This window comes from Aspergillus alliaceus (genome assembly GCF_009176365.1).
Source record: "Aspergillus alliaceus strain CBS 536.65 unplaced genomic scaffold BDW43scaffold_48, whole genome shotgun sequence".
NCBI classification, from domain to species: Eukaryota; Fungi; Ascomycota; class Eurotiomycetes; order Eurotiales; family Aspergillaceae; genus Aspergillus; species Aspergillus alliaceus.
In genome coordinates, this window is record NW_022474731.1 from 228511 (window position 1) to 256009 (window position 27499).

At 46.9% G+C, this 27499-nt stretch overlaps 9 protein-coding genes across 9 annotated transcripts; 3 read left to right on the top strand and 6 right to left on the bottom strand.

Moving 5' to 3' along the window:
* Positions 1 to 3809: 3809 nt before the first annotated feature.
* Positions 3810 to 4894, top strand: BDW43DRAFT_314563 (uncharacterized protein; the record flags this gene model as incomplete). Its single annotated transcript, XM_032047839.1, has 2 exons — positions 3810 to 3833; positions 3893 to 4894. 2 exons carry the CDS (start codon positions 3810 to 3812, stop codon positions 4892 to 4894), a joined length of 1026 nt encoding a protein of 341 aa, XP_031896754.1.
* Positions 4895 to 6390: 1496 nt separating this feature from the next.
* Positions 6391 to 8374, bottom strand: BDW43DRAFT_175945 (uncharacterized protein). Its single transcript, XM_032038801.1, has 3 exons — positions 8187 to 8374; positions 7878 to 8123; positions 6391 to 7830 (listed from the first exon to the last, which is right to left on the bottom strand). The coding sequence occupies exons 1-3, from the start codon at positions 8266 to 8268 to the stop codon at positions 6506 to 6508; spliced, it is 1653 nt and encodes a 550-aa protein (XP_031896755.1). The 5' UTR covers positions 8269 to 8374; the 3' UTR covers positions 6391 to 6505.
* A 106-nt stretch (positions 8375 to 8480) lies between these two features.
* Positions 8481 to 10355, top strand: BDW43DRAFT_314565 (HD domain-containing protein; the record flags this gene model as incomplete). Its single annotated transcript, XM_032047840.1, has 2 exons — positions 8481 to 8968; positions 10127 to 10355. The coding sequence occupies 2 exons, from the start codon at positions 8481 to 8483 to the stop codon at positions 10353 to 10355; spliced, it is 717 nt and encodes a 238-aa protein (XP_031896756.1).
* Positions 10356 to 10970: 615 nt separating this feature from the next.
* On the bottom strand, positions 10971 to 11946 carry BDW43DRAFT_287332 (uncharacterized protein). The gene has a single exon (XM_032043142.1). The coding sequence runs from the start codon at positions 11280 to 11282 to the stop codon at positions 11091 to 11093; it is 192 nt and encodes a 63-aa protein (XP_031896757.1). The 5' UTR covers positions 11283 to 11946; the 3' UTR covers positions 10971 to 11090.
* A 234-nt stretch (positions 11947 to 12180) lies between these two features.
* On the bottom strand, positions 12181 to 13245 carry BDW43DRAFT_321784 (zinc-binding alcohol dehydrogenase family protein; the record flags this gene model as incomplete). The annotated part of the gene is made up of 1 exon (XM_032049408.1): positions 12181 to 13245. The coding sequence occupies one exon, from the start codon at positions 13243 to 13245 to the stop codon at positions 12181 to 12183; it is 1065 nt and encodes a 354-aa protein (XP_031896758.1).
* A 504-nt stretch (positions 13246 to 13749) lies between these two features.
* Positions 13750 to 14947, top strand: BDW43DRAFT_321786 (uncharacterized protein; the record flags this gene model as incomplete). The annotated part of the gene is made up of 1 exon (XM_032049409.1): positions 13750 to 14947. One exon carries the CDS (start codon positions 13750 to 13752, stop codon positions 14686 to 14688), a length of 939 nt encoding a protein of 312 aa, XP_031896759.1. The 3' UTR covers positions 14689 to 14947.
* A 681-nt stretch (positions 14948 to 15628) lies between these two features.
* Positions 15629 to 16808, bottom strand: BDW43DRAFT_314568 (proline racemase family; the record flags this gene model as incomplete). The annotated part of the gene is made up of 2 exons (XM_032047841.1): positions 15629 to 16085; positions 16153 to 16808. 2 exons carry the CDS (start codon positions 16806 to 16808, stop codon positions 15629 to 15631), a joined length of 1113 nt encoding a protein of 370 aa, XP_031896760.1.
* An 864-nt stretch (positions 16809 to 17672) lies between these two features.
* Positions 17673 to 18254, bottom strand: BDW43DRAFT_287336 (uncharacterized protein). The gene has a single exon (XM_032043143.1). It carries the CDS (start codon positions 17932 to 17934, stop codon positions 17680 to 17682), a length of 255 nt encoding a protein of 84 aa, XP_031896761.1. The 5' UTR covers positions 17935 to 18254; the 3' UTR covers positions 17673 to 17679.
* A 479-nt stretch (positions 18255 to 18733) lies between these two features.
* Positions 18734 to 26875, bottom strand: BDW43DRAFT_321789 (type I polyketide synthase; the record flags this gene model as incomplete). Its single annotated transcript, XM_032049410.1, has 16 exons — positions 26345 to 26875; positions 25769 to 26282; positions 25584 to 25707; positions 25419 to 25531; positions 24920 to 25361; positions 24415 to 24858; positions 22288 to 24360; positions 22210 to 22254; positions 22065 to 22145; positions 21322 to 21914; positions 21088 to 21288; positions 20749 to 21030; positions 20618 to 20692; positions 20214 to 20551; positions 19672 to 20149; positions 18734 to 19621 (listed from the first exon to the last, which is right to left on the bottom strand). Exons 1-16 carry the CDS (start codon positions 26857 to 26859, stop codon positions 18734 to 18736), a joined length of 7206 nt encoding a protein of 2401 aa, XP_031896762.1. The 5' UTR covers positions 26860 to 26875.
* Between the last annotated feature and the right edge of the window lie 624 nt (positions 26876 to 27499).

Sequence of the window (27499 nt, forward strand, 5' to 3'; positions counted from 1 at the left end):
TGTGAAGTGAACAAAGAAGTCTCATTTGTGATCTACATCCGCCTAGCTCTCTTCAGCTTCTGTGACATTAGTGGCGTTTCGGAACTGTTCACCTTTTGTGTGGTGTCGGACTTTTATGGAGGCTTGCGCGATGGACATACTCATCCAGCAGATCCGGTGCACGTTGTCAGAGCTCGGAGTAAGAGCACCACTTCGCTTCAAGGCAGAGTACCAAATCACCGTCCAGTGCTAGCCGGTACATGGGGATACCTGTACCGAGTCCATTTTGACACTAGGTGGCGATAGGACTACTGAGCTGGATCGTGAGTGTTCATCGATTTGGGTATCCGCTACACTGGAGCAGCGACTATCCATCATCAGTCACCGTCAGCGCGGTCTCTTCTTCATTGTTCCATGACCTGAAGAACGAGCCGTACAACATGGTAGTGCGGGGCCTTTACAGGTGCATCTCAGTTGTTGTGGTATCAGAGCGAGCTGTTTGGATGTCACACCATTGGGAGGTTCTTTCTTTAGTCCGGGCAACTGGAAAATCAGATCCCAAGACTGGTTCAGGAAAGGTGTTCTGGATGAGCTTGTCGACGGCGGGCTTCAGATATCAGGTCTAAAACAGTACACCGGGCAGGATGGACCGTTTGCTCCACATTACAGGCCCGCCACCTATGTCGTCAGACCAGAAGATGTAGGCCGACCGGATTACGATAAGGCGTGTGACAATAAAGTGTATCAGATCATCGACACAGTGAAGGACATTTTAGGTGTTGGCACACCTCCTCTCCCCCGATTACGTACTACACCCGCAGTGGAGGCGACAACACAGTCTCACCAAAGGGAAAGATCCTTTTCCAATACAACTCCGCTCAAGATGACAGCTCAACCAATGGCGGTTGTCCTATACAGAAGGCTATGGAGAGACTCTGGCTAGAAGATAAGCCCAAATGGGTCCATCAGAGATACTGGGCAGCGTACGATGACCAAACGGTATCCAACAGCCATAGGAAACATGATTCCTGTCCTGTATCTAGCTCAGCCACATCAAAGTCTTCCTAATCATCGTTCACCCTTGGCCATCAGAGCTCGGAAATGACTACAGTAATCTATACCGCAACCCCTCCTGCCTCTAGTTTAACGGCATCTGAACCCAAGTCCTCGGGTAGTCTTCCTTCATCCCTTCCCACAGAAGCCACTGTGAGGCCTGCATTAACTAGGTCAACGGGAGCCATGACAACTATACGAAATTGTTTCTGGGACTATAGAGCTGATATACATTGCTGATATGCTCGGCGGAGCTGTCGGATAGGCACAGAGATTCGCACCAGATTGGCTAGACTCTGTCCGAGCATAGTACATGGAAGTTCTGTCAGTGTAGACACACGCTGGCTCATCCACGTGTGGTCCGGCTCTTGGTTCTACGTTAGCAGTAGGTTGCATGGAGGGGAAGCTGGAATTATGTACACAATCTAACGAAGGGGGCGTAGTCTCTGATAGTGACATGGAGGTCTTGCTACCTGTCGAAGGTGTAGGTCTTGATTAAGCAGGCATACAGGATGCTGCGCCCGATATCCCTAGAGAAGCTTCGGGTGCCTGAGCTGATAGATACCTTGGCCATAGAGGACGTCCGGGTCAGGTTCAGGGAGAACCATACCATCCCGGTTTTAAATTATCCACGAAGTTCAACAACTATCGAGGCATCCTTTATGTACGATATTAGTTACAAGCAAACACCTATAGGTGCTCCCGTGAACCCCATGCCAGGGGACCATTCCCAATTACTTTTTCAAGTCAATGGGTTTAATTTTGATACCAAGCATGATTCGGGAACAGATAAAGGTCACACACTCCCTTACTGTAAGGTTAGCAAGTGGGATTATGGGAGCGCCCTAGAGCAGCTCAAGAAATTTCTTGACAGCACACCCGGCATCAATGCCTTAGTAGTTTGTTTGATATTCCTGACAGCCTTCCGGTATGTTCAAGATAGCCTACGGTCCTTCTTTTGTCTTCCCTCTTTCTTCCCTTTTCATCTTTATTAGATTTGATAATTTCTAATGAACGCTGTTCAGTTGAATCGGCAAATGCACCTTTACATGATGTACTGAATGGGCTTTCCGCCCCATTGCAACCTACAGAAATTCTACCCACAGTGTTAGGTTCTGAACAGCAACTTTGGATACTACTGCGCATGTCAAAATATGCAAAATAGAATTGGTATAATATATAGTGTCTTACATTGCATAATCAAAAGATAGAAGGGCAAGAAAAAGGCTATTAAGGGCCTGCGTAATGTCTAGGTTACATTCTTCCGAAACAGTGCTGGACGTCATGTCACTTTTTCTGAAATTTTCCTCACTGTTCCCAAGATTTCGCTCTTTTGACGGCATAGTTGTGTAGACATGACTTGATCGCAACAGATTTCTAATAGTTTTACATGGGCAAGCTGCTACAACGCTTCCAAACGAGCAAGAAATCCTAGCTAGAGAATACGTGCCATAATAGAGGAGCCACCCCCGGCAGAGTCTTGTCTTCATTATCATGGAGCCCAACTATGTATCAAGTCCAGCTGTTTCTACTACACACAACTCGTTTTCAGCTTTTTCGCACCGAAAGCATGGTTATCACATATTGTCCGAAGCATACCTCAATGTACTCTAAGGGTCTCAGCATAATCAAATATAGGGGGCTACTAGAAAGCTTTTGTTTTACACTAAGGCTATTCTATAGACTGTAGACTTTCTGATCCAGCTAGCAAGTATTCTGAGGAGTTTGAAAAGCAGAAGAAATTAAGCCCTTAACTAGAGATAGTATTAGTATATATAGTTAAAATATAAGCTTAGAAAGAACTTGCTCTTGATTAAATAGCTTAAATCCTGTCCCTTTAAAACTGCTATAGATATTTACTAAAGTAAATACTTTAGCTGGCGTATCTAGATAAAGAGACAGAAAGTCTTCTTTATTAATATAATTATTGCTAGCAGCTATATATTTTTCTAAAAGCTTTCTGTATACATGTTTGAGCGGGCCAAAAACACCAATATTAAGTGGTTGAAGAAGTTGTAAAGCATGTGTAGGCATACAGAGACAGATAAATGTATTCTGCTTGAATTTATAGCTTTATAATCTTTAGATTTTCCTGTCTAGCACATTAATATATCATTTGTCTTGTATATTGTGTGCATAGCTCAGGATAGCATTTAATAAAGATATAGGCCTAGTTAACTCTAAAAGATACAGTAGGATCTTATATATATTTATAAAGTAAAATCTAGGCCATTCCATATAGAAACTTAGGATAAATTAGAAATCCTCATTTATCTGTATCTAGCAGCTGCTTAAGAAGCAATTCTTCTTTAATAGCAGTTAATTTATAATCTGTAGGGCGTATTTCTTTGCGTAGTTTTCTTCCTTTAAGACACGCACGAAGAGTAGCTTCAGGTATACTAAAAGTCTCTGCAGACTTTAGGATTGATTTAATTTACTTGTTTTTATAGGCTAAAATAACCATTTGGATGCGATTCTCCTGAGATAAAGGCATTTTTTTTTGTATTGATAAAAAAGACGCGTTGAAGAATATTAATTTAGGAGGGGAAGAAAATTCGTCACTCGGCCGTATTCGTCGCTCGGCCGTGGATTACGTTAGTGCCGATGGCTTTTACATAACCTATACCGTCCCCTTGGTTGAGTTTGTCCTACCTGAATATCTATCAATTAGTGAAGCCCAGAGAATAACCTAAGGTCAAGGCTTTCAATATCGTTATAGAGTATAAATTTGCTCATAGTATTACGATAACCTGTACATCACCCTGGGAATGACCGACATGAAAGTTTCTGACACACTCAAAGTAAGACTGTCCTCATCCCTTCCTACAGACTTACTCAGCTAAACCAGTCATCCTCGCAGCCTATAAATACTGGAGGCCCAGAGCCCGAGAGCTTCCCTCTCGACGACTGCGATATTTCTCAGGTTTCCAACGAAACCCTGACTGCATTCTTCAATACCGCACCGGCTCTCTATTCCTATGAAGGGACACATATTATTCGCATATCACGCACATTGATCCTCAAAGGTGGGACCGGTACTCGACCATGCGAGGCTAACATCCTGAAGCTTGTTGCTGAGGCAGGGGAGCGGGAGGGATCGAGAGCCATCCCACTACCCAAAGTGCATCGAACTCTCAATATCGAATCAGAAGATGTTATTCTTGGCGTTAAATGCCTAATCCTAATGGACTTCGTCGATGGCAGATCAGTCGAACAATGTTGGGGCGACCTGAGTCAGGCCGAACGTGTAGACGTTGTCTCTCAAGTTGCTTCGATTATTACCACTCTGCGGTCTATCCCGCTGTCCGACCAGCAGCAGCAAAAGCCCGGCCCGGTAGGCTGTAAATGCTGTGTTGCTCGTGGATTCTGGTTTACCGACATAGGAGCCGGCCCATTTGATTCGAAAGAGCACCTAGAAGCTTGGTTCAATGACCGACTTGAAATCTCCCAGAAATTTCACCAGGCGCCCGATACTGTCCCGCCATTTCACTTTGATAAACTAGTTCTCACTCACTTGGATATCGCACCCCGCAACTTGATTCTAGACCCTGATGGCAAAGTTTGGCTGATTGACTGGGGCGATGCTGGGATATACCCTGATGGGTTCGAGGTTGCGTTGCTCAAAGCGCGGAGGTTCGAAGCGCCAGTATACACTGATATGTTGCTTGAAATGCTTTCCAAAACACTTCCCATGCATGAAGAGCTACATCAGCAGCTGAGATGGATCACGTTTGCTTTGACCACTGGGCAATGGCTGGGAAGAGAGATGCTTGACTCTGGCATGCTATCACATGGCATCATCGAATACCAGCATATTTCTAGTCTATGCCTTCACCATGGTCATCATTATTGTTCAGGCTGACTTTTCATGGATAGAATACATATCTGATTAATCCGTCTTCAGCCGAAGAAGGGGAGACCACAAACACCACGAAACGATGCATCACACGCGTGCTGCCCACCTGCATAAGCTTGGTGTAATTCTTGGGGACCTCAATATAGAAAACTGCTTCTTTGATGACAGTGCGGTATACGGGTTCTCGATTTCGAGCTTTCCGCCTCCCAGCGAATATGGAATAAGTGGGAGCTGTGGAGGTAATGAAAACCCCTGCAGGCAGACTCGATGAATATGGTTGGTTTGCAGATGCCCGACATTAAAATTCTATCACTACCTATCATAAAGTTGTTGTTTAGCGCCGTGCCCCAACAGAGCTTCAGCTCGACCTCAATGAGATAAAGTTAGCGAAGAAAAATAGGCATGAGTTCTTTACCGGTCGTTACTCAGGTTCTACGTCTCTCCTATCCCCATGCGTGGCGATCAAGAAATGCTAGATTACTTTTGGTTAATATGTCACCTGGCAAAATCTCCATATATGGCCTCCTGATGCTTGACATGTCCGATAAGACATGACGAAGTAACTTGATTAGAGAAAGTCGGAATCGGGAATGGATTACTTCTACTGCTTGTATCTGTGCAGATGGGGATTTCACTATTAAAGCTCATCATAGTAAGACATACCACAACTCCAACGTTTGCTATATCAATGAGATAGCTCTAGTTTGCCTGTAACATGACTTCCGGTGATCTATATACATTGGGCTATGCATCATGGTTTCTTTCTTTGTCTCCTTGCACAAGTGAATCGGAATCGCTCAGTGCCGCACGGTCAGATGACCTTGATAATTCACAGCGTCGGGAAGCATATACTGGTACGCCATTGATGAATTTCAGGGGCGAAGGATGGCTTAATTCAGCTCGCACAATCTCTCAAGTGATGCATCTTCCATATCTTTGAGTGATGCAGAGGTTGGATGTTCACGAAAGGCAGTGTCTATGGACAATGACATAATCGGGAATTGGAAGTTGAAGCAGCGAGGCGCGGCGGTGATAGGCAGCAGTTCCCGATTAGGAAATGTGTTTGGAAACTAAATCACGTGAGGACCGGGACATGTAGGTTCCGGTCACGCAATAAGACAAGCATCCATCGCTTCCCACATTATCTGTTATACACGTGATCAAATCTGACTAAGCAGCCCTTTTGTGACACCAGCTGAAAAAGGAAAACGAGGCCTCATCATCTGCAACCACAACCAGAAGAAACTCGTGAACTGCGAGGGAAGATCTGGTAAGCTGCTAAATCAGGATTAGTGTACTTTATACGATAGTCTAGGCAGTAACCTCCGATGGCAGTGGTCAGCGCCCTCAATAACCTCATTTTTATAGCAGTAAAAATGAGAGCCATCCAGCGCCGACAATCGGGCCGTACCAAGTCAATCCTGACTTTGTAAGAAAAACACCATAATTGTAGCAACGGATTCAAACCTGGTGAAACTGGAGGACTGTATCTCAGAGGGTTTGAGAAGGATCTTATCTATATGCAGATATTTAGTTTTCACGGACTTCAACCTGCCCATAGTTGGCCATTTCTTTCCAGAGAAATAGTCTTAAATACTCATTACAATAGCAGGCTTTTCAACTCTGCGAGATTTGTTCGACGTAACCGGAATACTCCTCGATCACCCATTTGCAAAATTCCACCCATTGCTTTCGCCATTCTGAAACCCGAATTTTTCGCTTGTTACCTGAGTGTGGGCCCATCTCCTCGCAACATCCATTATCGTCTGCGAATGCTGCATAGCATATGCTTGTCTCTGCGATATCACCCAGACCTTCGAGTCCAATGGAATCGAAATTGTTCAGGATCTGCCAGAAATCGCAACTGACACGGGTTCCAATATGTCCAAAAACCCCTGGGGTATCACTCGATAGTGCCACAGCAACCCCATTGGCCAGCAATGCTGGTACTGGATGGCTTGACACGCTTCCGTTTAGGCGGAGAAGTTCATTACTGATAGGGCACACTTCAACGCAAATATCCCGAGACTTCACTTCATTCATAATGACGGGATGCTTAAAAAGCGAATACCCATGGCCGATTCGCTTCGTACCTATGATGACAGCATCTAGAAGATTCAGATCGTGGGAGTCACCGTCTCCTGATACTTCACCGGCGTGGAAGAAAAAAGGGATATCCAAATTTCTTTTCTGGCATTCGTTTTGGAACCACAAGAGAGAGGGGAGATGTTCCTCCAGTGTACGGCCTAATCCTTCCTGTCCCACTAGATCGTAACCTGCAACCAAATGCGGAAACTGGGCTTTTGCTGTGAGGCAATTCTCCATATCGCGTCGGATGAAACCATCCCCTTGACGTCGATGACATGTCCAAATGATCCGCGCCCCCCAGAAAGAGGCTCCCAGCTCGGAGTGCTGGAAATTGGTGATTTCTTCATTGAATATCCGAAGCAAATCTCGAAAGTCGCCTGTTGCCCCATTCGAGAGCTTAAACGGCGACAGAAACACAACGCGGAGATCAATCCAGTAAACCTTATCATCCAAGGCTTCCATACACATACGACGAATGAACTGGCGAAATATAGGCTCGTAAAATGTAATTCCGCCTAAAACGCGAAAAATTGACTCAAAACGAGACCAGATTTTGTCAATTCCTTCATGGTGCGAAAGACAATCATCTAACGAAAACGTAGTTCGGGAAACCAGAAGTGATTCAAAAGCTTGAGCATCGCCGTAGGGGCACATGTGCGCGGCTTGGAGAAGCTGCACAGGCGTACCCGGGACGTAAGACTGAGAGAATAGCTCGGACGGCGGGATTGATGACGATGCAGGAAGGTATTCAAGCTCAATCATGGCTTCCTTGACTTTATGCGGGGAAGTAAGAGGAATGTCTGACTTGATGTGTATGCCCGGCGTGTTGAGAGCAGTATTGATGAGCCATTGCACTTTCAGAGTTAGAAACGTTCGTTTCAAGAGCGTTAGAGTCACGTACTATCCACCATGCCATCGATATGGGCATGAAGCAAGGCACCTTTCGGTAATTGTTTGACGATACGCCACAACTCTGTCTTCTGGATGGTATCTTTTGCAAGGTCAAATGCGATGCCAGGAAATAATCCTGGGCATCCATCATTAGAGTTAGGTGACCAGACAGTGGCAAGCTCATGGGTTCGAATCCGTTGGACGATAGAGCAAGCTCTCTGCTCTATTGCGGAAAGACTTTGTCGGAAAGGATAGTCTACAGGGGAAAGTTCGTGTTAGTACATTTTATATTGCCAACTGTAGCTATAATGAAACCTACCATGTCTGAGTTTCTTCTCGGACTCGAGGATCTTGTTCTTCAAAAGCAAATGAGTTTGAATCAGATTGTCTATTTCTGTCATTGTGGTTGCTTGTCGGATAAGTTTGAAAAGACCCTTTCCTTTGACTGGAAACCAGGTGGCCCCGGCCGCGTAAAGCCAAAACGAGTAGCTAACCTACCGCCTTCCCGTGATGGCTAAGCCGAGGAGTCAGATGATTAGGCGTACTTTTCACATTTGATATTAATATTTTTCAACAAGCGCCAAATAATAAGTTTTATCTACGCCAACACACGATGTCTGCAAACAAGGTTGAACAACGATTGGCCTTTCTGCGCGAAGCTGAGCAGTTGAAAAATGTTCTGCGGAGTTCTTATACATCCAACGGTCGGAACGAGAGCACAGCCGAGCATTCATGGCGACTTTGCTTGATGGCGATGATATTTGAAGATGAGCTTACCAACCTCGACATGTGCAAGATTATCAAACTCTCCGTGATCCACGACCTTGGGGAGGCCATCAATGGCGATATACCTGCCACTAATCAAAAAGAATTCCCTAACAAGAGCGAAATGGAACGAGCCGACATGTTACAGTTGACAAATTCGCTTGACGCCCCTGTCAGAGATTCCATCATGGCCCTCTGGGAGGAATACGAGACAGGATCAACGCCGGAGGCTGTGGCGGTAAAGGCGATGGATAAATTGGAAACGATTCTCCAGCATACCCAGGGCCAAAACCCCCCAGACTTCAATTACGAATTCAATTTGACGTACGGCGAAAAGTACACAAATTCGACAGATCTTTTCAAAACTATACGTGCACTTATCGACAATGACACCCGGCGTCGGATGGGCTAAACCTTTCTATTCTGACTCGAAAAGTAATGGCATTTGCCGCGGAACGCATGGACCAGATTATCACTACGTTGAGGTCTGATCATATTGGGAATCGTTGGCTATATATATACTAGGGGCTCATGGCTTTTCCTACTACAAATTCAATGCCCAACAAGAGAGATATGATAGTATCTGTATCTCCTACTTCATTTTTCTACTTTCGATCGGGCCTGTGCTGAATGAACAAGCCTAGACTAGGACTAGAAGGGTAGCGCATTCAAGCAAGGTACATCCAGCACGTGTTAGTTTAGAATGAAGTACCTCTGTCAGGCAATCAGTGAAGTGAATGGTAGTCATGGGACCCTTTGTCTATAAGGGCAACACAACATGATAGCTTCGTGTATTCTTTTTTTTCCCCTCTCTTTACTTAGTCTCTTGGTGATAGACTACCTAATCAACGATTGATCCAGCTGAGTCCCTTACAGGCAACGTGTAACGTGAGAAGCAGGAGTTTAGACCACACGTGATACTTCTTAGCCTAACCCGGAATTAAAACTCACAAATCCCCTCTTGATGCAGACTAGTTGGACTGATACTCATGTCTAAACTCTCGGGGGTGGAATCAAACAATATCATCAAACCGAAACCGCAACTCAAGTTATCGTTCCTACCTTAAAGCATCGAAATGAAAAGAGAGGCCAACGGAAACGGGCAAAAGAAGCTGCCCTCGTTGAAGCTAGTCTAAGATCTGAAAGCGCGTGCTCTTTCTACAGGAGGCTCCTAAGGTCAAGACTAGCCACTGCCGCGCTTAGGATTGCATCCCTAGGAGGTGCACCGGGAAGTCAATCATCTAGACTTATTATCGCTTCGCTTTGAAAAAGATATCTGCACGTTCTAGTACGGATGTTAACTGAGAAGCGAGGGCTTTTTCTAATTATTGGCTTTATATTACGCTCTATCGAATATTACCATATTACATGCCTCGAACAACTACTTCCTGACCTCCTAACTTAGTTCGATATGGCTACCTAAAGATGGACGGCTGGATTGCTGCTCCACCAGATAGCCATGTCTCTATAAAGTCATCTACTGAAGCAATTCAGGACTGGTTCCATCACGAAGTACGGTCATTTGACATTGACTGCTACGAGTGTTTCGAAAAGGACCATGATGGATGGAACCAAGATACCAGTTCTATCTGGATTGAACATGTACTCGGCCACGAAGAAAGAGCAGACACGGATTGCTGCCATTGTCAATCTTTGCTGGGCGCTTCTGAGCCACAAAGGGCACACTATTTCCCAAAGAGCCTTCCTCAATGTCACTCAGTGAGTGCTTGCGTCTGTTAGCGGGCAGCCTCACATTGACAAAGTAGGTGCATAAATGCTTCTGCTTGTAGAGAATTGTCAAGTTGCATGCTAGGCATTCCAAGTAGGATTTCTTTAATAGAAATACCGTCAACAGGACTTTTTCTGAATAAGCTCTTTTTGGTTCATTCTCTTTTTACGGTAGGTTGTCTCCATCATACCTGCTATTTCTTCTCTTGTCGATCGTATATTTGCGTGGGGTCGAAAAGAAGATGCCAAGTAAAGGGAAGCACAGAGCGGGACTGGTATATTTTATCACTGCTTCACCATAATAGCAAAGACTCAGTCTGATCAGATTTTGACGCGAACCCTTCGCAGCGGCGCTGACTAATTAAGAGGCGCACTTCATGAAGTATAGTCTTAGTGTATACAAATCACTTTGAGCTCTTCGTATAATCTGTCAGCCTGTCATTGTGTCGTAGCTGTAGAGACATGTCAGAATTACACATCTAGTCGGTGGTAGTTCAAAGATTAATAATCTTATGTAAGATAACTAATCAAAAAAGAAATAATGATGAGTTATCATCCCGAGCCGATGTTCACTTTTATGACGATCCCATAAGTTGTCGAATTAACAAAGCGCATATTGGCAATAATACCCTTTTGGTGCTAGAGGGTTGTTTAGCACTTAGTACATCAGTTCCTCATTAGTTCCTCATCCTCTGCTTTTCGTGAGTGTCCAACCCCTCGAAGATCTACTTCAACTCGCTTCTCTCGGGATGCAGGGGGAGTGCCACAAGAGTAGCCCTTCAATCTGAGATCTATGTACGCTGATGAGGCGCATTGTCTTTAAGCATAGCTGCAGGCTCTGTTTCTCGGCTGGAAAGGCTGTCGCTAAAAGCAATGCTCCATATGTGGCAAAGTACAGTAATCCCATGTTTGGGCGAAGCATAAGAAGGCAGCACGGGACCACGAGGGCGTCAAGGACGCTAAAAGTCTCCCAATCTTAGTGCCCTCATCTGTCGTCATTGCTGTCTCTGGCCGAGCTGAGATTACCAATAGATTTCTTTCAGGCCTTTTCTCTGTCCAGCTCAGTGAACGATATCTATTACTTGCACTTCATGAGGGGTCGGCAGATGACGTGTTCGCCTTCGCTCAGCAGCTTACCACCTACAGCCGGCGACGGTTGAACGCGTGATACATTGTTCACTTCCTAAGACCTTGCACAGCTACTAAAAATCTATCTTCTGAATCGTTAGCCCTGCTAGACTGGTTGGCCAGCATTCTATACATTTGACATGTGTAGAACAGAATAATGGGGTGTGCAATCCGCTTATGCGAAACAAACATATGGCTCACTAGAGGATTTGTATTGGCATGAGCCTTATTGCGACTACAGAGGTGTTTACTGGAGCTAGTATGCCAGGTAGACCTAATCTTATTCAACGGGCAATCGATAATAAGTTACTATCTTTGAGTTTATGAATTTAGGCGGTTGGATGGCGTCTTCATGCATCATATTTAGGGCAATCTCTTCATTGGGGGATGATCTGGGGAATACCAGTCGATTGGAGGATCGAATTGGAAAGCAACGGGCAATTGAATGAAGGTGGTCCATCTAATAGCCTCCGATCGCTTCTGCCGCGCCAAAGCGTGCTCCAACAGCATGTTCTAATTGTCATAATAAGGCCATACTCAGAATAGCTGTCATACGTATCATAGTAGTTGATTTAATAAGGAAACTAGCATTTTGGTGATTGTGAATAACTTCAAAGGCTCTGAGTATGGCCGATTTTGGCGGTGTCCGGTCCGACTGGTTGCCCGGCTCAGTCGGGGAATACCATTGGGATTTAAAGCTTCACAACTAATTTCCCACCGGAAACTTGCCCCCGTCTGAGTTTTTCCAAACCTTTTTGAATCCCGTCAAACCCACCGTCGATCAGAGTCACTGGAGGAGGCTTGAGATGTGGTAGATACGTCGGTAAATCTTTGTAAAATTCAACGAGAGCTTCACGGTGTGAAGGAATAGCGGGCCTGCTGGGACCAACCGGCGGGAGCCAGGCAAATGGACGTCCGAATAAGGTGTAGGCAAAAATCATCTCACACTCGACTCCTGGAACTTTCGATTTTCCTGTATCAAGCAGCGTAATGACCTTGCCGCCATTCGTTCCAATTACCTTGGCGCAAAAGTCGGATGATTGACCCTCAGAGAAGCAGTCCAAAGCAAATCTGATGTCAGGAAAGGTTGCAGTAATGTCCCGAATTGCAGTTTCCGACCGGTAGTCAAAGACCCTGTCCGCACCGTATTCCCGGACAAGATCGAAAGAACGCGGGGATGCAGTCGCAACAACTGTGTATCCTGCTCTGCTGGCAAGTTGTAGAGCGTAAAGGCCCACACTGGTTGAGGCAGCATAGATGAGTACACTAGGCCGTTCTTTCGGCGGTCCAGCCCCATCCCTGACGCCGAGTCGATGGTGGAGAGCCAGCATGGCCGTGACGGCTGATATCCCATATGTCGCTGCTGCTTCGTCACTGATTCCCTCTGGGATCCTCCAGGCGAGGTCGCTGTCAACTTTTAGGAACTCGGCGAACGAGCCACGGTCGGGATATAGCCCTCCATGTACACATCCAGCAACGCGATCACCGACTTTCCATCCTCCTTTTGCATTCTTCCCAACCTCGACTACCGTCCCAGCATAATCGCAGCCACAGATGCTGTTACGAGGGGAAATGATATCGATATGTTTGAAGTCGGTCGGGTTGAGTGCGACAGCATGGACTTTAACAAGAATTTCCAGGTCTGATATAGCCGGAGTAGGGACGTCTTTAACTTCAGCTCCCTGTCCAATTGATTTGCCCAGACTCAAATTGAGAATCCGGCCGAGAATATTGCGCGTGGTAACCAAGGCCTTCATTGTATCTTTGGGGATATTTAGGCGTTTCTATGTGAGGGTAACCACCCGAAGACCGCAGCGTCTTCTTATGTCCCCAAATCGTGATGTCACGACGGATGTACTATACCGCAGACCCATGGTTGTCTCGGAATCGGGTGGATAATCTGCCCGTCCTGGATTTTCAGCCTTGACCTCTCTCAAAGGGATATAGTTAATATGTTAGGGAATATCAGTAATCATTCTGCCAGTCTCGCGTTGACCTCGGCTTACCACTAGTTACCTGCTTACCAACCCTTGGGCTGCGATAACTAGTTAGCTAGTTGAGTGACGCCGTTATTAACCAAGTGACTATTACTTGGAGCCAAATCTGGATTACGCCTTGAGAATGTCGGCGCGATTTTAATGGCCTACCCAAATCCAAAGTCAAATAGCTCAGACTGTCCCGTATAAAATGATTCTTTACCCATTGTCCAGTCACTCCCTGTTCTCACGTAAGGGGGTCATGGAGACACCTGGCGCTCCAAGATGACTCTTATTTTTCGCAGAAAAATTACCTACAATCCCGACAAGGACATTCCAGATTTAGAGGGGAAGGTAATCTTGGTAACTGGAGGTAATAATGGTTTGGGTAAAGAAACCGTTAAACAGTTGGCAAAGCACAACCCGACAAAGATCTATATGGGCGCGCGCAGCAAGGCCAAAGCTTCTGCTGCGATTGCAGAGTTGAAAGAACAAGTCCCTTCCGCGAACATTATCTATCTCGAAATCGACCTGGCATCTTTCTCTTCTATCAAAAGGGCCGCTGCCACCTTTTTGGCGGAGAATGATCGTCTCCATATCCTCGTGAATAATGCTGGTGTTTTCGCCACTCCACCAGGGTTAACAGAGGACGGGTACGAAATCCAGTTTGGCACCAATTACCTGGGTCCAGCACTATTCACCAAATTGCTGCTACCAATTCTGGAGAATACCACTAGCATTTCTGAAGGCGACGTTCGAATTATCAACATCAGCTCCGAAATATATAAGTTGGCTCCAAAGGGAGGGCTTCTCCTCGCTCAAGATAAGACGCCGCTTACGGAGATCAGTACCATGGCCCGCTATGGCCAGTCCAAACTTGCAAATATTTATTTCACTAAATCTTACGCCAAACGCTATCCTGCCATCAAGTCTGTAGCCTTACACCCGGGCCTCGTCCGGACCAACATCGGTGGTGAAGTAAAGGGGTTCTCCATCATGTCCCTTATTTTTGCCCTTCTCAATAGAGTCAGCTCTGTTGATGTAGCCACAGGAGCCTTAAATCAGCTTTGGGCGAGTACCTTCGATGCAGAAAAGGTCAATAGCGGCGCATACTACATTCCATTCTTCCAGGAGAGTAATAGGCGGGATATCACGAGAGACGAGAAAAAAATGGAGGAGTTGTGGGAATGGACGGAAAAGGAATTCAAGGAGCATGGATTGTAATCGTAACTCATTTTACCTCTTCACTAAACTATATCAGAAATCTCTTTGGTGGTTCTCTCCCTTCATCAATGCTCTCCTGTTCACGAAACCCCTGATGGCTTGACCGGGTTTCCGGATTCGATGTAGAAAGAAAGGAAAAATCATTTCTTTAATCTCTACAGAAGCAACGATCATACATGGCGCGTACACATCAATGTAAAGAACCAGTACCGTCACAAATAGTGGCGTATGCTCAGAATAGCATTGCTCTCTTCCAAGCTCTACTACAGTGGATGTCTCTCAAAACATTAGTAAGCGACTTTTTCCAGCACTATAGAAAATTATATACCAGCCATGAACAATGCATCCTTCCATTACTCTAAAGGGACCTAGTAAGTATGTCTAGAAACTCGTCTAGACTTGGTGTATCTGCTTGCGATTCTGCCATACCTAGACCTAAAGATCTTTACCGAAAGCCTTTGATTAGGCAAGATTGAGAGTCTTACTGAACAGCAACAGCCGGGATGGGAAGGTTTGATGACTTCTTCGAATGGCGGTCCGACATTATTGCGATTAATTAAGTGAAACGACTGCTGTCTTTGGAGAGTCAAACGATATTCTGGTTAACAATGCTGGCATGGAATTTGGTAAGCCACTTGGAAGTATCGGCGTGATTAGCGCGAGTATTCAAACTTTTGACTAAGAACTGTAGAAAAGAAGCCCTGCCTGCCTGCGCCTTAATTGTAACTCGTAGTTTTTATGGTCTCCGCATTTGCGTTACAATGCAGGAAAAACCAGCGTACTAGACAAAAGCCCTTATCGAGGCCTGAAGGAATATCTGTACCCAATGCCAACAGAAACAAACGTCAAGCAGATGTTTAACATATCCAATATTATAGATTAATATTTCAAAAACAAAAGTCATACCATAAGTACCATAACCTCCATATAAGCCATAAAATTAGTCTTGACAAGGATCCCCCGCGTCAGGCCATATATCATTTAGTCTAAATCCTTCAGGATTTGGATCTTCAGGGTCAACAACAACCTCCCTATAACCCGTTATATACGCTCTCCCCCTGATTGTCGTGTATATTCCGCCATCAACAGATGGGGACCCTTCTGTAATAGTACCAATGAATTTGTTGTTCTTTGGATCCAAAATATGGCGGTTCTCAAAGGAGTGCCCTAGCTGACCGTACTTTTCAAGTACAGCCATACGAGCTGAAGTGCAAGTACCACATGGACCGCGATCGATGACCTGAGATGGCAAAATAGTCATCATAGTAGATGCACTGATTTTATCATTTATGTCTGGATGATCCTCGTCGTCATACACTATGACAATATCAACCTGTTTCTCAGGGTCCACAATTTGATTTATTTTATCCCTCCAGACTTTTCCTTGTTTTGCCAATCTAAGACAGAAAAGATAGTCAGATCTCTGAGATTGCTATAGTATTTTTATATAGTAGCTATACTTACTTCACTGCGTCTTCTTTCTGCAACGACCTATGAAGAACAGCTCGTGTATCCACAAATGCACATACCAGACCCCCATAGGCAACATCAACCGAAACTTTCACAGTATTTGGCGTATTATCCGGATCCGGATTCGGATCTGGGAGCTCAACGCCATCATACCTTTTGTGGAAATAAGATGGTACATTATCAAAAGATGCACCGACGCATCGTCCATATCTATCGCAATGTGCGTAGGCTGTGATCGGTCTGCTTCTAGCAGCTGTAGCAATTTTCACAGCTTGTTTGTATAAGCTCTTTGGGTCATCTGGGTCCTCTGGGCTCCCTTGAGGTATTCTTCCTGTCTCTCTTAAGACAGTAACAACACACATTACATTGGAACCAGACAGCTTTGGATATTCCTTGCAGGATGACTCCATAATTATAAGTCCATAATCCGCTTTTTCGGAGGATATAGGGGGGGGAAGAACCACATTAACAAACATTGTTGGCCGACCTCGTGGTTCATACATTAATACCTTGCGTAAGCTATCATTGTTCTTAAACCATGTCCGGTACTCGTCCATGGTCTTACAAGGTGGGGGACATATACCCTCAACAACAACATCCCCTGTCTCTCCAGCATAGGCACCGACAATGCGGATTCGTGGACTTGCCATTATGTGAAGGTGCAGCAAAGGGCAAATAATTATAAGAGGTTAAGATAAAAGAGTCACAATAGAGTTAGAAAATTTTTCGTACGAAGGGGACAAGTCCGAACGGAATGGCTTTTAAGTAAAATTGGTAGAAGGCAAATCGATACAATGTTTGTTAGCTGATTTGATTTGAGTCATGATGTCAGCGCAGTTGTCTTTTCTATGGGACCTGCGATCAAAGAACAAGCACACTCACTAAATGGAGCGAAAATAAGAGCTAGTTGAACCCTGTCTGGATTCTTCTCGGCCAAACTAGAACAGTGAATTTAGCCATTTTATGGTTAAGTTTGGTCACCTTTGTATCAAATGACTTGAGAGAGAAGCTATGGTATAAGCCAAAGACCCACTAAAATTGCAGTAATTGATGTCCGTTTGGGAAACAACCATTTCATACAGCGCAGTTGTATCAGGCAGCTAGCAAAGGGAAACTTCATCCTGTCTAGACTCTCTTTATGGATATGTAAACAGTACAAACCTGACGAGCCCATGACTACGTAATTTGTAGACCTCGCCATAACCCGCAGATTTTGTAAGGGATAAGACCCGCAATGTTCGATAAACTGTCATAGTTATCAAACAAGAAGAAAACGCTGAAAGAGAAAGAAAAGAGGAGAAGAATCAACTAACGGTGAGACAATTAGGTATGACAGGAAGTGATATGAATCTATACAAGGCACGTGATCGCCTAGTGGTGTGGAAGCGAGAGTATGCTTGTTTGTTCTATTGGGTGGCCGGAACGGCCAAACTATCGTGCTAAATATCTAGCTTACTAATAATGACTAAGCGAGATCGAACCTGTCACATGATCAGGCTTTCCCACCTCCACATGTATTTACTAGGTCTTACCGATCTTCCTTCTCACGAATACACACATCATACCAAGAGACCTTACAGAACCATAGGGCCGCCGCATGCGGTGTATACAGGTCGGCGGGCAGGACGACCGTATGTTCCAACAAACAATCGGAATCACATGACAAAGCGGTGAGGTCGGGCAGAACAAGCGGTTCGGGCTGGCACCGTGACAGTACTGATTGACGGCAGAGCAAGAAGGTCTTTGACTAATAGCTGCAAGCCATGCGAGTCGCATCCTATCGTTAAAAGGTGAGAAAATTGAAGCCGTTGGTGTAGCTTAAACTAGGTGGATCTCATTGTTGAACATGTATCGGTAATCAGGGCATTTAATCTCTCATATCGACGATTGACTAGGATTCCCGTCTATAATACACAGAGTTAGGTGAATTCATAGGTCAAGCCTGATAAACTATACCTGTTCAACAATCCAATCCACTATAGCCGGCGCAGTCATTTTAGTTCCTGGTATTTCTTTGGAGCGCCAATAATACCGCTTCATGCCATTAGTGACTGAAAGGTTTATTGATGTAGCTGGTGTAGCCCACGTGTATTGGGATTGATTCTCTGAAGGTCTAAATCTACTTTACAGAGATTCCTTGGTGTTGTCGTCAGGTCACGTGGTTGCTGCCTTAGGCTCCCATAGGCTCTGACATTTTAAGAAACCCGGATGCTCCATGCTGCACTTCAAGACTATGGGTAAACAGCAGCTTAATCGTTCAAAATACATATCAACATAGTATTCAAGATGATGTTTCCGAGACTGAGATATGCACAGGTGACCTATCAGAGCACAGTTTAGACACGCTGCGATTGGCCGAAATATTATCACTAAGCATTTCTGTAAAATTGTTGAAATTTTCATTTTCAGTCAAAACTTGAAAATCTCTTATCCCTAGTAGAAAGCATGAAGGAGTCTAGTATTCAGGGGTGCGGATGCACACCCAAGAACCAGACGGGTACCCGCCAAGAACACGTGGGTTTGATATCCAAACCCATACCCACTCCGTCGACACCCGGGTTATGGCAAGCCCTGGTTAAGATTTCAAATATTTGGACCGCATATATACCAGAACTAGCTCCCCCAGTCCTCCAATGGTTCCTGCTTGAGCAATTGCTGACAGGGGGAGATCCAGGTTAAGATAGCGCTTGCTCCAGTTTCGGATTTCGACTGTCATCAAGGAGTCAATGGCAGTCGCTGCCACGTGATCGTATTCCTGACCGCGCGCGAAGATCGAATATTCCTGAATTGCTTTCACGATCTCCGTGACGATCATGGCAGCTTGCGATGGATCATTCAGTAACTCAGGATTATTCTTTGCAGACTGGAACAATTTCTGGAGCCCCACCACGCTATTGGCAGAGTGCTGTGGCTGTTTTTCGACGGTATCTATGTTGGCATAGGCGCTGAACCGTGCATCCTGCCCCCAAAGAGTCCGAACAGAAGGGTCAACCAGGGACTTGGTGTTACTCATCCCAACAATCACATTGTTGGGGACACGCAGACCGCTAGCACCCGACAGCGCGGCCTTCTTTGACCGACATTGTGACATCGCAATTTCAAATGCGTCTAACACCTCTTGTTCTCTTAGCAGACGGACCGCCGCGGAGCGCATTCTGTCACGCAATCTCCTGTCCTTTGTGGCTAGGAATCCTATGTCGTCAACCGCTCCGAGGTTTACTACTGAGGCAGGTAGCCCTTTGTCTAGCCGATACTGAGCAAAGGACGCTAAGAACGCATTCGCCGCGGAATAATTCACCTGGCCAGCATTTCCCATGACGCCCGTAATAGAACCGCACACCACAAAGAATTGTAGACAGGAGTCCTGCCCATCCAACGCATGGTGGATGTTCCACGCGCCAGCGACCTTGACTGCGAGGACATCCTGCCAGTTCTGGTAGGTCATGTCCGGGATAAGTTGATCCTTTGAGAGTCAGTAAACACCATTGCGATGTGCTTCATTGCTGTACTGACCTTAACTACCATGGTCAATAGCAGAACTCCTCCGATGGGGTAACCGGAGCCTCGAATGGCCGTCTGAACATCCTCAAGCACAGCAACGTCACCTCTCACCAAGGTCGCGCTGCATCCCTGGGCCTCCAGCTCACAAACAAAGCTTCTATCTTGACGAGAGTCACCCGCGGACCGGGACAGAAAGATTAGATGCCGCGCCCCTCGTTCCACCATCCATGAGGCTAATGACCGTCCAACCCCCCCAAGGCCGCCCACAAGGAGGTATGCCACGTCAGGAGAGAGAGCCATGTTGCTGCGAGACTTGGCCACGGCGACCTCCTTTGCACTTCTAGGCATTCGGACAACGATCTTGCCAATGTGATGCCCCTGTTGCATGTAGCGAAAGGCCTTGTGCACCTCGGCCGCAGCAACCTCCTTTAGAGGGCGAACTGGCTGTATTTTGCCTTGCTCATAAAGGGCCAGGATGCGCTGGGCGAGACTGACCATCCTTTGTTAGCTCACATCGGGTGATAGGGAATGACCAGAGATAAGGAAGCCAATACCTCGCAGACCATCCCGGCCTCTCTATCAACCGAATAAGATCGACTCCCAAGAAGGCCCGGTTACCACCAAAGGCCTTCAGGTCTAGGGACCCGTGCTCCTCGAAATCCCTCTTGCCGATCTCCACCATCTTGCCAAATTCCGCGACACATTGCCAAGACGCATGGAGAAGTTCTCCGGCAAGCGAGTTGAGCACAACATCGACTCCTTGGCCCTTGGTCTCCCGCATCAAGTCTGGCAAAAATGAGGTATTGCGGGAATTGAAGATGTGATGACGTGGGATACAGTGATTTTCCACCAAATACAGTGCTTTGGCTTCACTCCCCACAGTGGCATATATCTACCCGGCCCGAGAATATAATTAACCTTCGTAGCCTTCTCAGGCTCCAGTGCAACGCCCACATACCTCTGCGCCAATAATGCGACATAGCTGCACGGCAGCGAGACCAACTCCTCCACAGGCTGCATGAATCAGCACAGACTGCATAGGTCTCTGTGTAAGCAAACGAATATCTTATTGTTGCAAGTCGCACATACCTGACCCTTTTCCAGTCTTGCGATATCTGTGAGGCAGTAGAGCGCTGTTCCATAAGCAACCATCATGGCCGCAGCGTCCTGAAACGAAAGGGATGGTGGCAACCGTGTACAGAGACTCGCTGGGACGGACTTGACTGTGTGGAACAGTCCAGGTCGTGAAATGAGCACTCGATCACCAGTTTGGAGCTCTTTCACATTGCTGCCACATTGTCGGATAACCCCACTGGCCTCGACCCCAAACTCTGACTTATCCGCCATAACCCCTAGCGCTATCATGATATCCTAGTAAAGCTGAGTTAGGTGGCTTAGGTTTAACCTTCCCTTCTGTGTAGAACATACCCGGAAATTGAGTCCGACATATTTGATATCGACTTCCACATCGTCTGGTCCGACATTGCTATACTCATGGATAGCCCAGGAGAGCGTATCTATCAATCCATATGAATCGATATCCAGCTTGACAGGCATGTCATGCTGTGCGTCAGTGTGAAGTTGGTCCTGTAGCGATGTCCATTGAACGCGAGGGATGTAGATCGCGCCCTGGTGCAAAGCAAATTCATAGTCAGGATCAACCATCCCCACGTCACCTTCGAATTGTCGGAAAAACCGCTTCGCCACGTTCCCCAGCGCTTCTGCGGCCACGGAATCAAAATTGTCTATTTGGAGGGTTCCGAAATGCAGCCCTTGCTCCAGTCGTGCTGTCCGCGACACCCCGAGCACCAAGCTAAAGTCCGGGTCCGGGCATGAAAGCTCGACTGCCTTGGTTACCCAAAGAACCCGGGGCGAGTACCCAACAAACTGCTGGAAGGACTTCCAGCTTTCCTCGCTGGCGTTTTTGAAGAAGGGCTCCTCCACGTCTAGGAGCGAAATGACCTGATGCTCGAAAGGTATTTCCTCCCCAATCGTGCATCTTCGGACTTCATAACCCTTCTGCTCGAGATTCATTTCAACTGCACAGATCCATGAAGCACAATGCATTTTACTACGGCAGAGGAGATATATGGGGTTCTGATCCAGCACCTCATCATCCGGGACCTGAGATATAATATTATAGTATAGGCAATTGCGACACATATCCCCCTCAACCATGTTGAACCCGGTTCGTTGGAGCTCTGTGCGCCATAGTGCGAGCGACGTATGATTATTAACGATTGACGCAATGTTACCTGTATCGGAGAGTAGGCCCTACACGCGCATGGTCAGACTTTATTCACTGGATATATCATATGGGAATGCACACAAAAATGTATTGCAGAGCAGAGAGTGCTGTTGAATTATCAGTCATGCCTTAGTGTCTTGTAAGAACGATCAATTACCTGGAGTTGGTTGGCGCAGCAACAGTCGCCCCCGAGGACCTAGCAGTTTCTTGATATTTTGTAGAGCAGTCCTTAACTGGTCTGTTTTACAGCTGAGCTGCGGATTATCAGTTACACGGTCATTGAGCGCGTAGTAGGGCGCCACCTACATTAGACCCCAATATAAGGTCATAACTATTTGCCCGGAAGCCTTGCTCAAGGGGGTCACGGGTGATATCCAAACGTTTGAATACTACTTGCTTATAGTCTCCAAGCTGTTCTTCCGCTGCAGAAGTTATCTCAGAGGCTTCTGTCCACGTGTACAGCGAATAATAGCGCATCTTATCGGAGACGAGACAATCAAGGATATCGGATGAGAATGCTCCTCTTGCTGACCCCACTTCAAGAACCCTGAGCAGTGGATTGCAATGACGGAGAGAGTAGAGCCATTCAGATACAGGGTCGATTGACAAGGCCCAGCTATGTAGCTCGTTAAATTGCTCCTGGATCTCAAGAGTAGAGGGATCCACCAATCCCTTGACGACGTCCAACGAGGCGTTCACCACGCATTGGCTCAGCTGTGGGATGAAGCCTAGGCCCCGGGCCTTTAATGCCTCACTACATATATGCCGCTGCCGCTGAAGGGTATCGTCGTCCATTTCTATCCACTCCAGGCACTCAGGGCCAATGTATGCTGGGTAGCACGCATTTTGCATGTCTCGCACCTGGGATTGGATCCATAACTGGTAGTCCTGCAGTGCCTCTGAACCTGGAACTGCATTTTCGATGAGCCGATGAACTTGAATTATCGAGATGATGGAGAGTTCATTAATCAAACCCGAAGCTTCATCTCTGGCCTTCAGGGAAGCTGGTTGCTGGTCGCTATGCGTGAAGTTGAGATCCCGCCTCCATTCGACGCAGGACGCTAAAGGGACGGCCCCTTCCTCGCTTCGCAATTCATGACCCAAGTACATTATACTTACCCCATGCATCGACAGGACGTGTTGTTGATCGGCTGCGAGGACCACGGTTCCCCGTCCCTCAGTGGAAGTGGGATTATCTCCCCACGCCTCGGCATTCATCACTGGCTGATTTCGACCAATATGAATCTTGTCGATAAATGTAGGGATACAAAGCTTGTTCAAACACAGCGCCTTTCCTTTGCATCCGGCCACACTGAATAGCTGTAAGCATGCGTCGATGACGGTTGGGTGAACCGCGAGATTGCTTCTCTGGTCGGGTGAATCACCGTGAACGATGGCAGTGGCTCGGAAGTTCATCGGATCGGCGGTGATATCTTGGAGAACTCGAAAGTGAGGTCCATACTCCAGGCCAAGCTTTTCCAACGCACCATACCAAAAATCCGATGAAACAAGTCTAGGAAAAGCTTGCGAAATATCCGCCGCCGGGGGTCGCTCCTCTACACCCGCCTTTGCTTGACCAGTAGTGTGTTTAACCCATCCTTTACCGTTATACGACACGATTGTGAATTCATACCATTTTGAGCTCACCCTGTCGCTTATTCTCACCGGCCGTGCAGTAGTGATGAGCTCAACCGGATCAGAATCTGGGAAATGAAGTGGCTTTTGGATAAGCAGGTTGCGGATTGTACATTCCTGTGTGTTGAATAGTTGAAACATCGCTTCGTTGATCATGGCGATGTACCCAGCGCATGGGAATATTGTCTCCCCCAAGAGTCGATGATCATTGAGCCAGGATACATTCCGTGTGCTTAGCAAGACTCTCCACGCTGGCTCTAGATCACTCCCCTCCAAGATCCGTGATCCCAGAAGCTCGTGGTGGGGGTGCTGTCGGAACCTCCAGCTCTGGCTCACTCGGCTCTCCCGCCAGTGGGCATCTTGTCGGTCCCATTTATACACTGGGAGGTTGGACAGGACCGCTCCTTTACCGTTAATTGCTTCAAAATTGACAGCACATTGGTTTAGAAACGCCTGTCCTGCTGCCTCCAGCAGACAGTGTACCTGATTCTTTTGTTTTCTAAGTGTCGGGATATAAGTGCTCTGGGTATCTTGCCGCTCCGTAAGAATCTGTCGGAGAGGTCCAGAAAGTGTGGGATGGGGTCCAATTTCCAGAAAAGTGAACTTGCTTGCTGGAGATTGAGCGATAAGTTCTTGCACCGCTATATTAAATTGAACTGGAGACTCAAGATTTTTGCGCCAATATGCTGCATTGAGCTCCCCCGGGTCTGTGATTCGCGCTCCTGTTACAGTGGAGTACATGGGAACCATAGCATCATTGTGCGTAATGTATGGGGAGATGGTCGACTCAAAAGCCGGCCCCACACGGCACATGTCAGCTGCTATCTTGTCAATATATTAAAAAATAAGGATATGAGTATGGGGGGACCAACGGGAGTGATATGCCACTGAGACTGGCAATTGCCTGATAAATGCACTTGGATACTTGACCTTGATCTGATCAAGCACTGTGATGACCTTCTCCTGGTCTCCCGAAATGTTCACACTCTGAGGGCTATTCTCGCAAGCGATTGCCACCCCATCAATCAGGAAACTGGTAACAGTTGCCAGTCCGAGACCAACCACAGCCATTGCACCGGAGCACCCACCCACACATTGTCCACGGAGATGCGCAGTGATAATTGCTGTACGCATTGTAATTGCCCCGGCCCCATACGCTGCAATGACCTCGCCACTGGAATGCCCTATCACACCGGACGGATGAATTCCCCAGCCTTTCAGGAGGTTCACCAAGGTGATCTGCACAGCAGCGCACAATGTCTGAGCGTATTCAGGGCAATCAATGTGGTTTTCCCCATGAAGATTCTGGAGCTCCCCTATCGGCACCATGGCTATCAGAAACTAATCATGCATTCCCATCAGATGGTGGTTGGTTACCTTCAATACTCCACCTCGGTGGTGTACTCAGTTCCTGTAGGACTTTGTCCATGGCCTGAACATCGCGTTGAACGCAGGGGAAATTGTTGATCAGCTCCCGTCCCATCCCAACCCACTGTGCTCCCTGCCCGGTGAAAGTAAATATAACCGAGGCTGGGGATCTACTTGGATCATTGGTAACTTGGCGAAAGCCGGTTGTACTCACGCCATCGGCAATTGTATATGCGCGATGTGGAAGATGGTCACGGCGAACTCCAAGAGTATAGGCTATGTTGCCAAGCTGCTCCGGGCATCGCTTGAGGTATAGTTGCATATCCTCCTGACGCATGTCCAGGGCAGTCTTACTGTGTGCCGATATTACAAGGAGCCGCGGGCGCAAAGGGGCCTTGTCTCGCGTGTTTTGACTGGGATGATCAGCCGTGGACAGAGACTCCAGAATGGCCTTCAAGACGCGGTCAGCGAATCAGTTGGCACATTGACCACGGGGACTTTCACATACATGGACATTAGACCCGCCGATGCCAAAGCAGTTGACGCCGACACGTTCCTTGCGTCCTAGCGGCCATGGGGTTGGCTCAGTAGGGACGCGAAGTCCCGCTGTTCCAAATGGGACTGTTGACCATTATTAGGACATTCCTTCAGATGATACAAGAAGCTTACTTGCTCTTGGGATTGGGCTGGACAAAGTGCATGTTTGGCGGAATGATATGCCGCTCCAAGGCGAGCACTGACTTAATAACGCCTGTAAGGCCTGATGCTCCCTCCCCGTGGCCCACATTGGATTTTACCTGGACAGGAGGCCTGGTCAGTCACTATTATTGCAATGTAAAGAGCTAGATACTGGCTTACTGATCCTATATACACACTATGTGGGCCGAAGACCCGAGCAATAGCATTTGCTTCAACAATATCTCCAACCTTGGTCCCTGTCCCATGACACTCGATGAACGCTGTGTCCTTGATATTGTGGATCCGAGCTCTTTCATAGGCCTTTCGGATCAATCGCTCCTGACTGTCAATATCTGGAGCAAAGATCTTATCTGTTCTTCCATCATAGTTAGCCGATGTGGCCCGGATCACTGCGCGAACACGGTCTCCATCTGCAAGGGCTTGATCTAAGGTCTTAATGTAAATCACATTGACAGCCTCTCCTCTGGCATAGCCATTGGCACTAGCATCAAACGTCTTGCAGTAACCGTCCGGAGAGAGCACCATGTTTTCTGACATGTTCACTGTCATAGATGGGGTGAGAAGCATGTTGGCTCCCGCCACAATTGCGGACGAGCAGTCTCCATTCTGCAGCGCTTGACACGCCTCATGCAGCGCCATCAGAGATGATGAACATGCTGTCATGATTGTGGCACTGCGAACGGTCAGTTCAGTTCTGAGTCACTTGTCACCTTTCTGCTAGATATTGCGCATTACCTGGGTCCCTTCAAATCAAATTCATATGATACTCTATTTGCCAGGGCAAACCCTCCATTGGCAAACGCATGAACTCTGGAGATTGCCTGGGTTTCCTTGGCCATCAGCTCATGCCAGTCCTCCCCAAATGTGCCTACATAGCATCCAATGTCGGTTCCACGCCAACTAGATTGTCCTGCGTTTTCCATACACTCCCATACTACCTCCATCAATAGCATTTGCTGCGGATCTAGTTCACTGGCCGTGAATCCACCCATCTGATAGAAAAAGGCCATGTCGGCCTTTCCGAGGTACTCATCCTCCAGGAAATACCCCCGTCTCGTACGGACGGACTGCGGCTTGTTCGGATGGTAAAAGGCATCCACGTTGTAGCGAGTGTTTGGAACCTCCGAGGAACAATCACGTTTGTTGATCAAGAGTTCCCAAAATTCTTCTGCCGTACGAACCCCACCAGGTAGCCTCATCGCCATGCCGACAATAGCGATGCCGGCAGGACCGTCATTATCACCAGTCATTGCTTTTTCCGGGACGGCTTCCTTTGAACACCGCACTTCTTGTCAGTCTCAGTCGAGACATGATATACTGTGAAAGGTATGTGCCACTCACCATGGGTTGCTGCAGGACTTTCTCGGTAGAACTCGAACTTGGGTTAATCATGGCCGCGGAGTAAATTTGGTGTGTGGCATGTACACCGGGGATAACATCAAGGCTCCTGAGGGGATCGCGGCTGGGTTTCGAGATGCTCTCGGTATTTGATGTATCCATCATAATTGTTCAACTGTATTGGTGCCCTACACGTACTGTACATGCCTGATCTGAGGAATCTCACGACTTCCAGGTTTGTTATGTTCTTCCAGCCCCCTTGCATACACGCAATGCGATTGCTCGTTGGATCCGCCAGCTATGGAATTCCATGTACATTGGGTTCGTCCTGGAACACCCGATTAGAAGACCCTCTTGCAGAATATTGCCCCCCCTGCATCACTAGTGATTTAAATACCTGTTGATGGGGTTGGATCATCAAATATGAGGTGTCTCATGGGCATCAGGCACCCATCATGCATCGAGGAAAAGACTTCCTATACATTCCAGATCTCATTCAGTACGTTCTCCATTAAGCACCTCAATAAATCATGTACAGTGCAACACCGACCC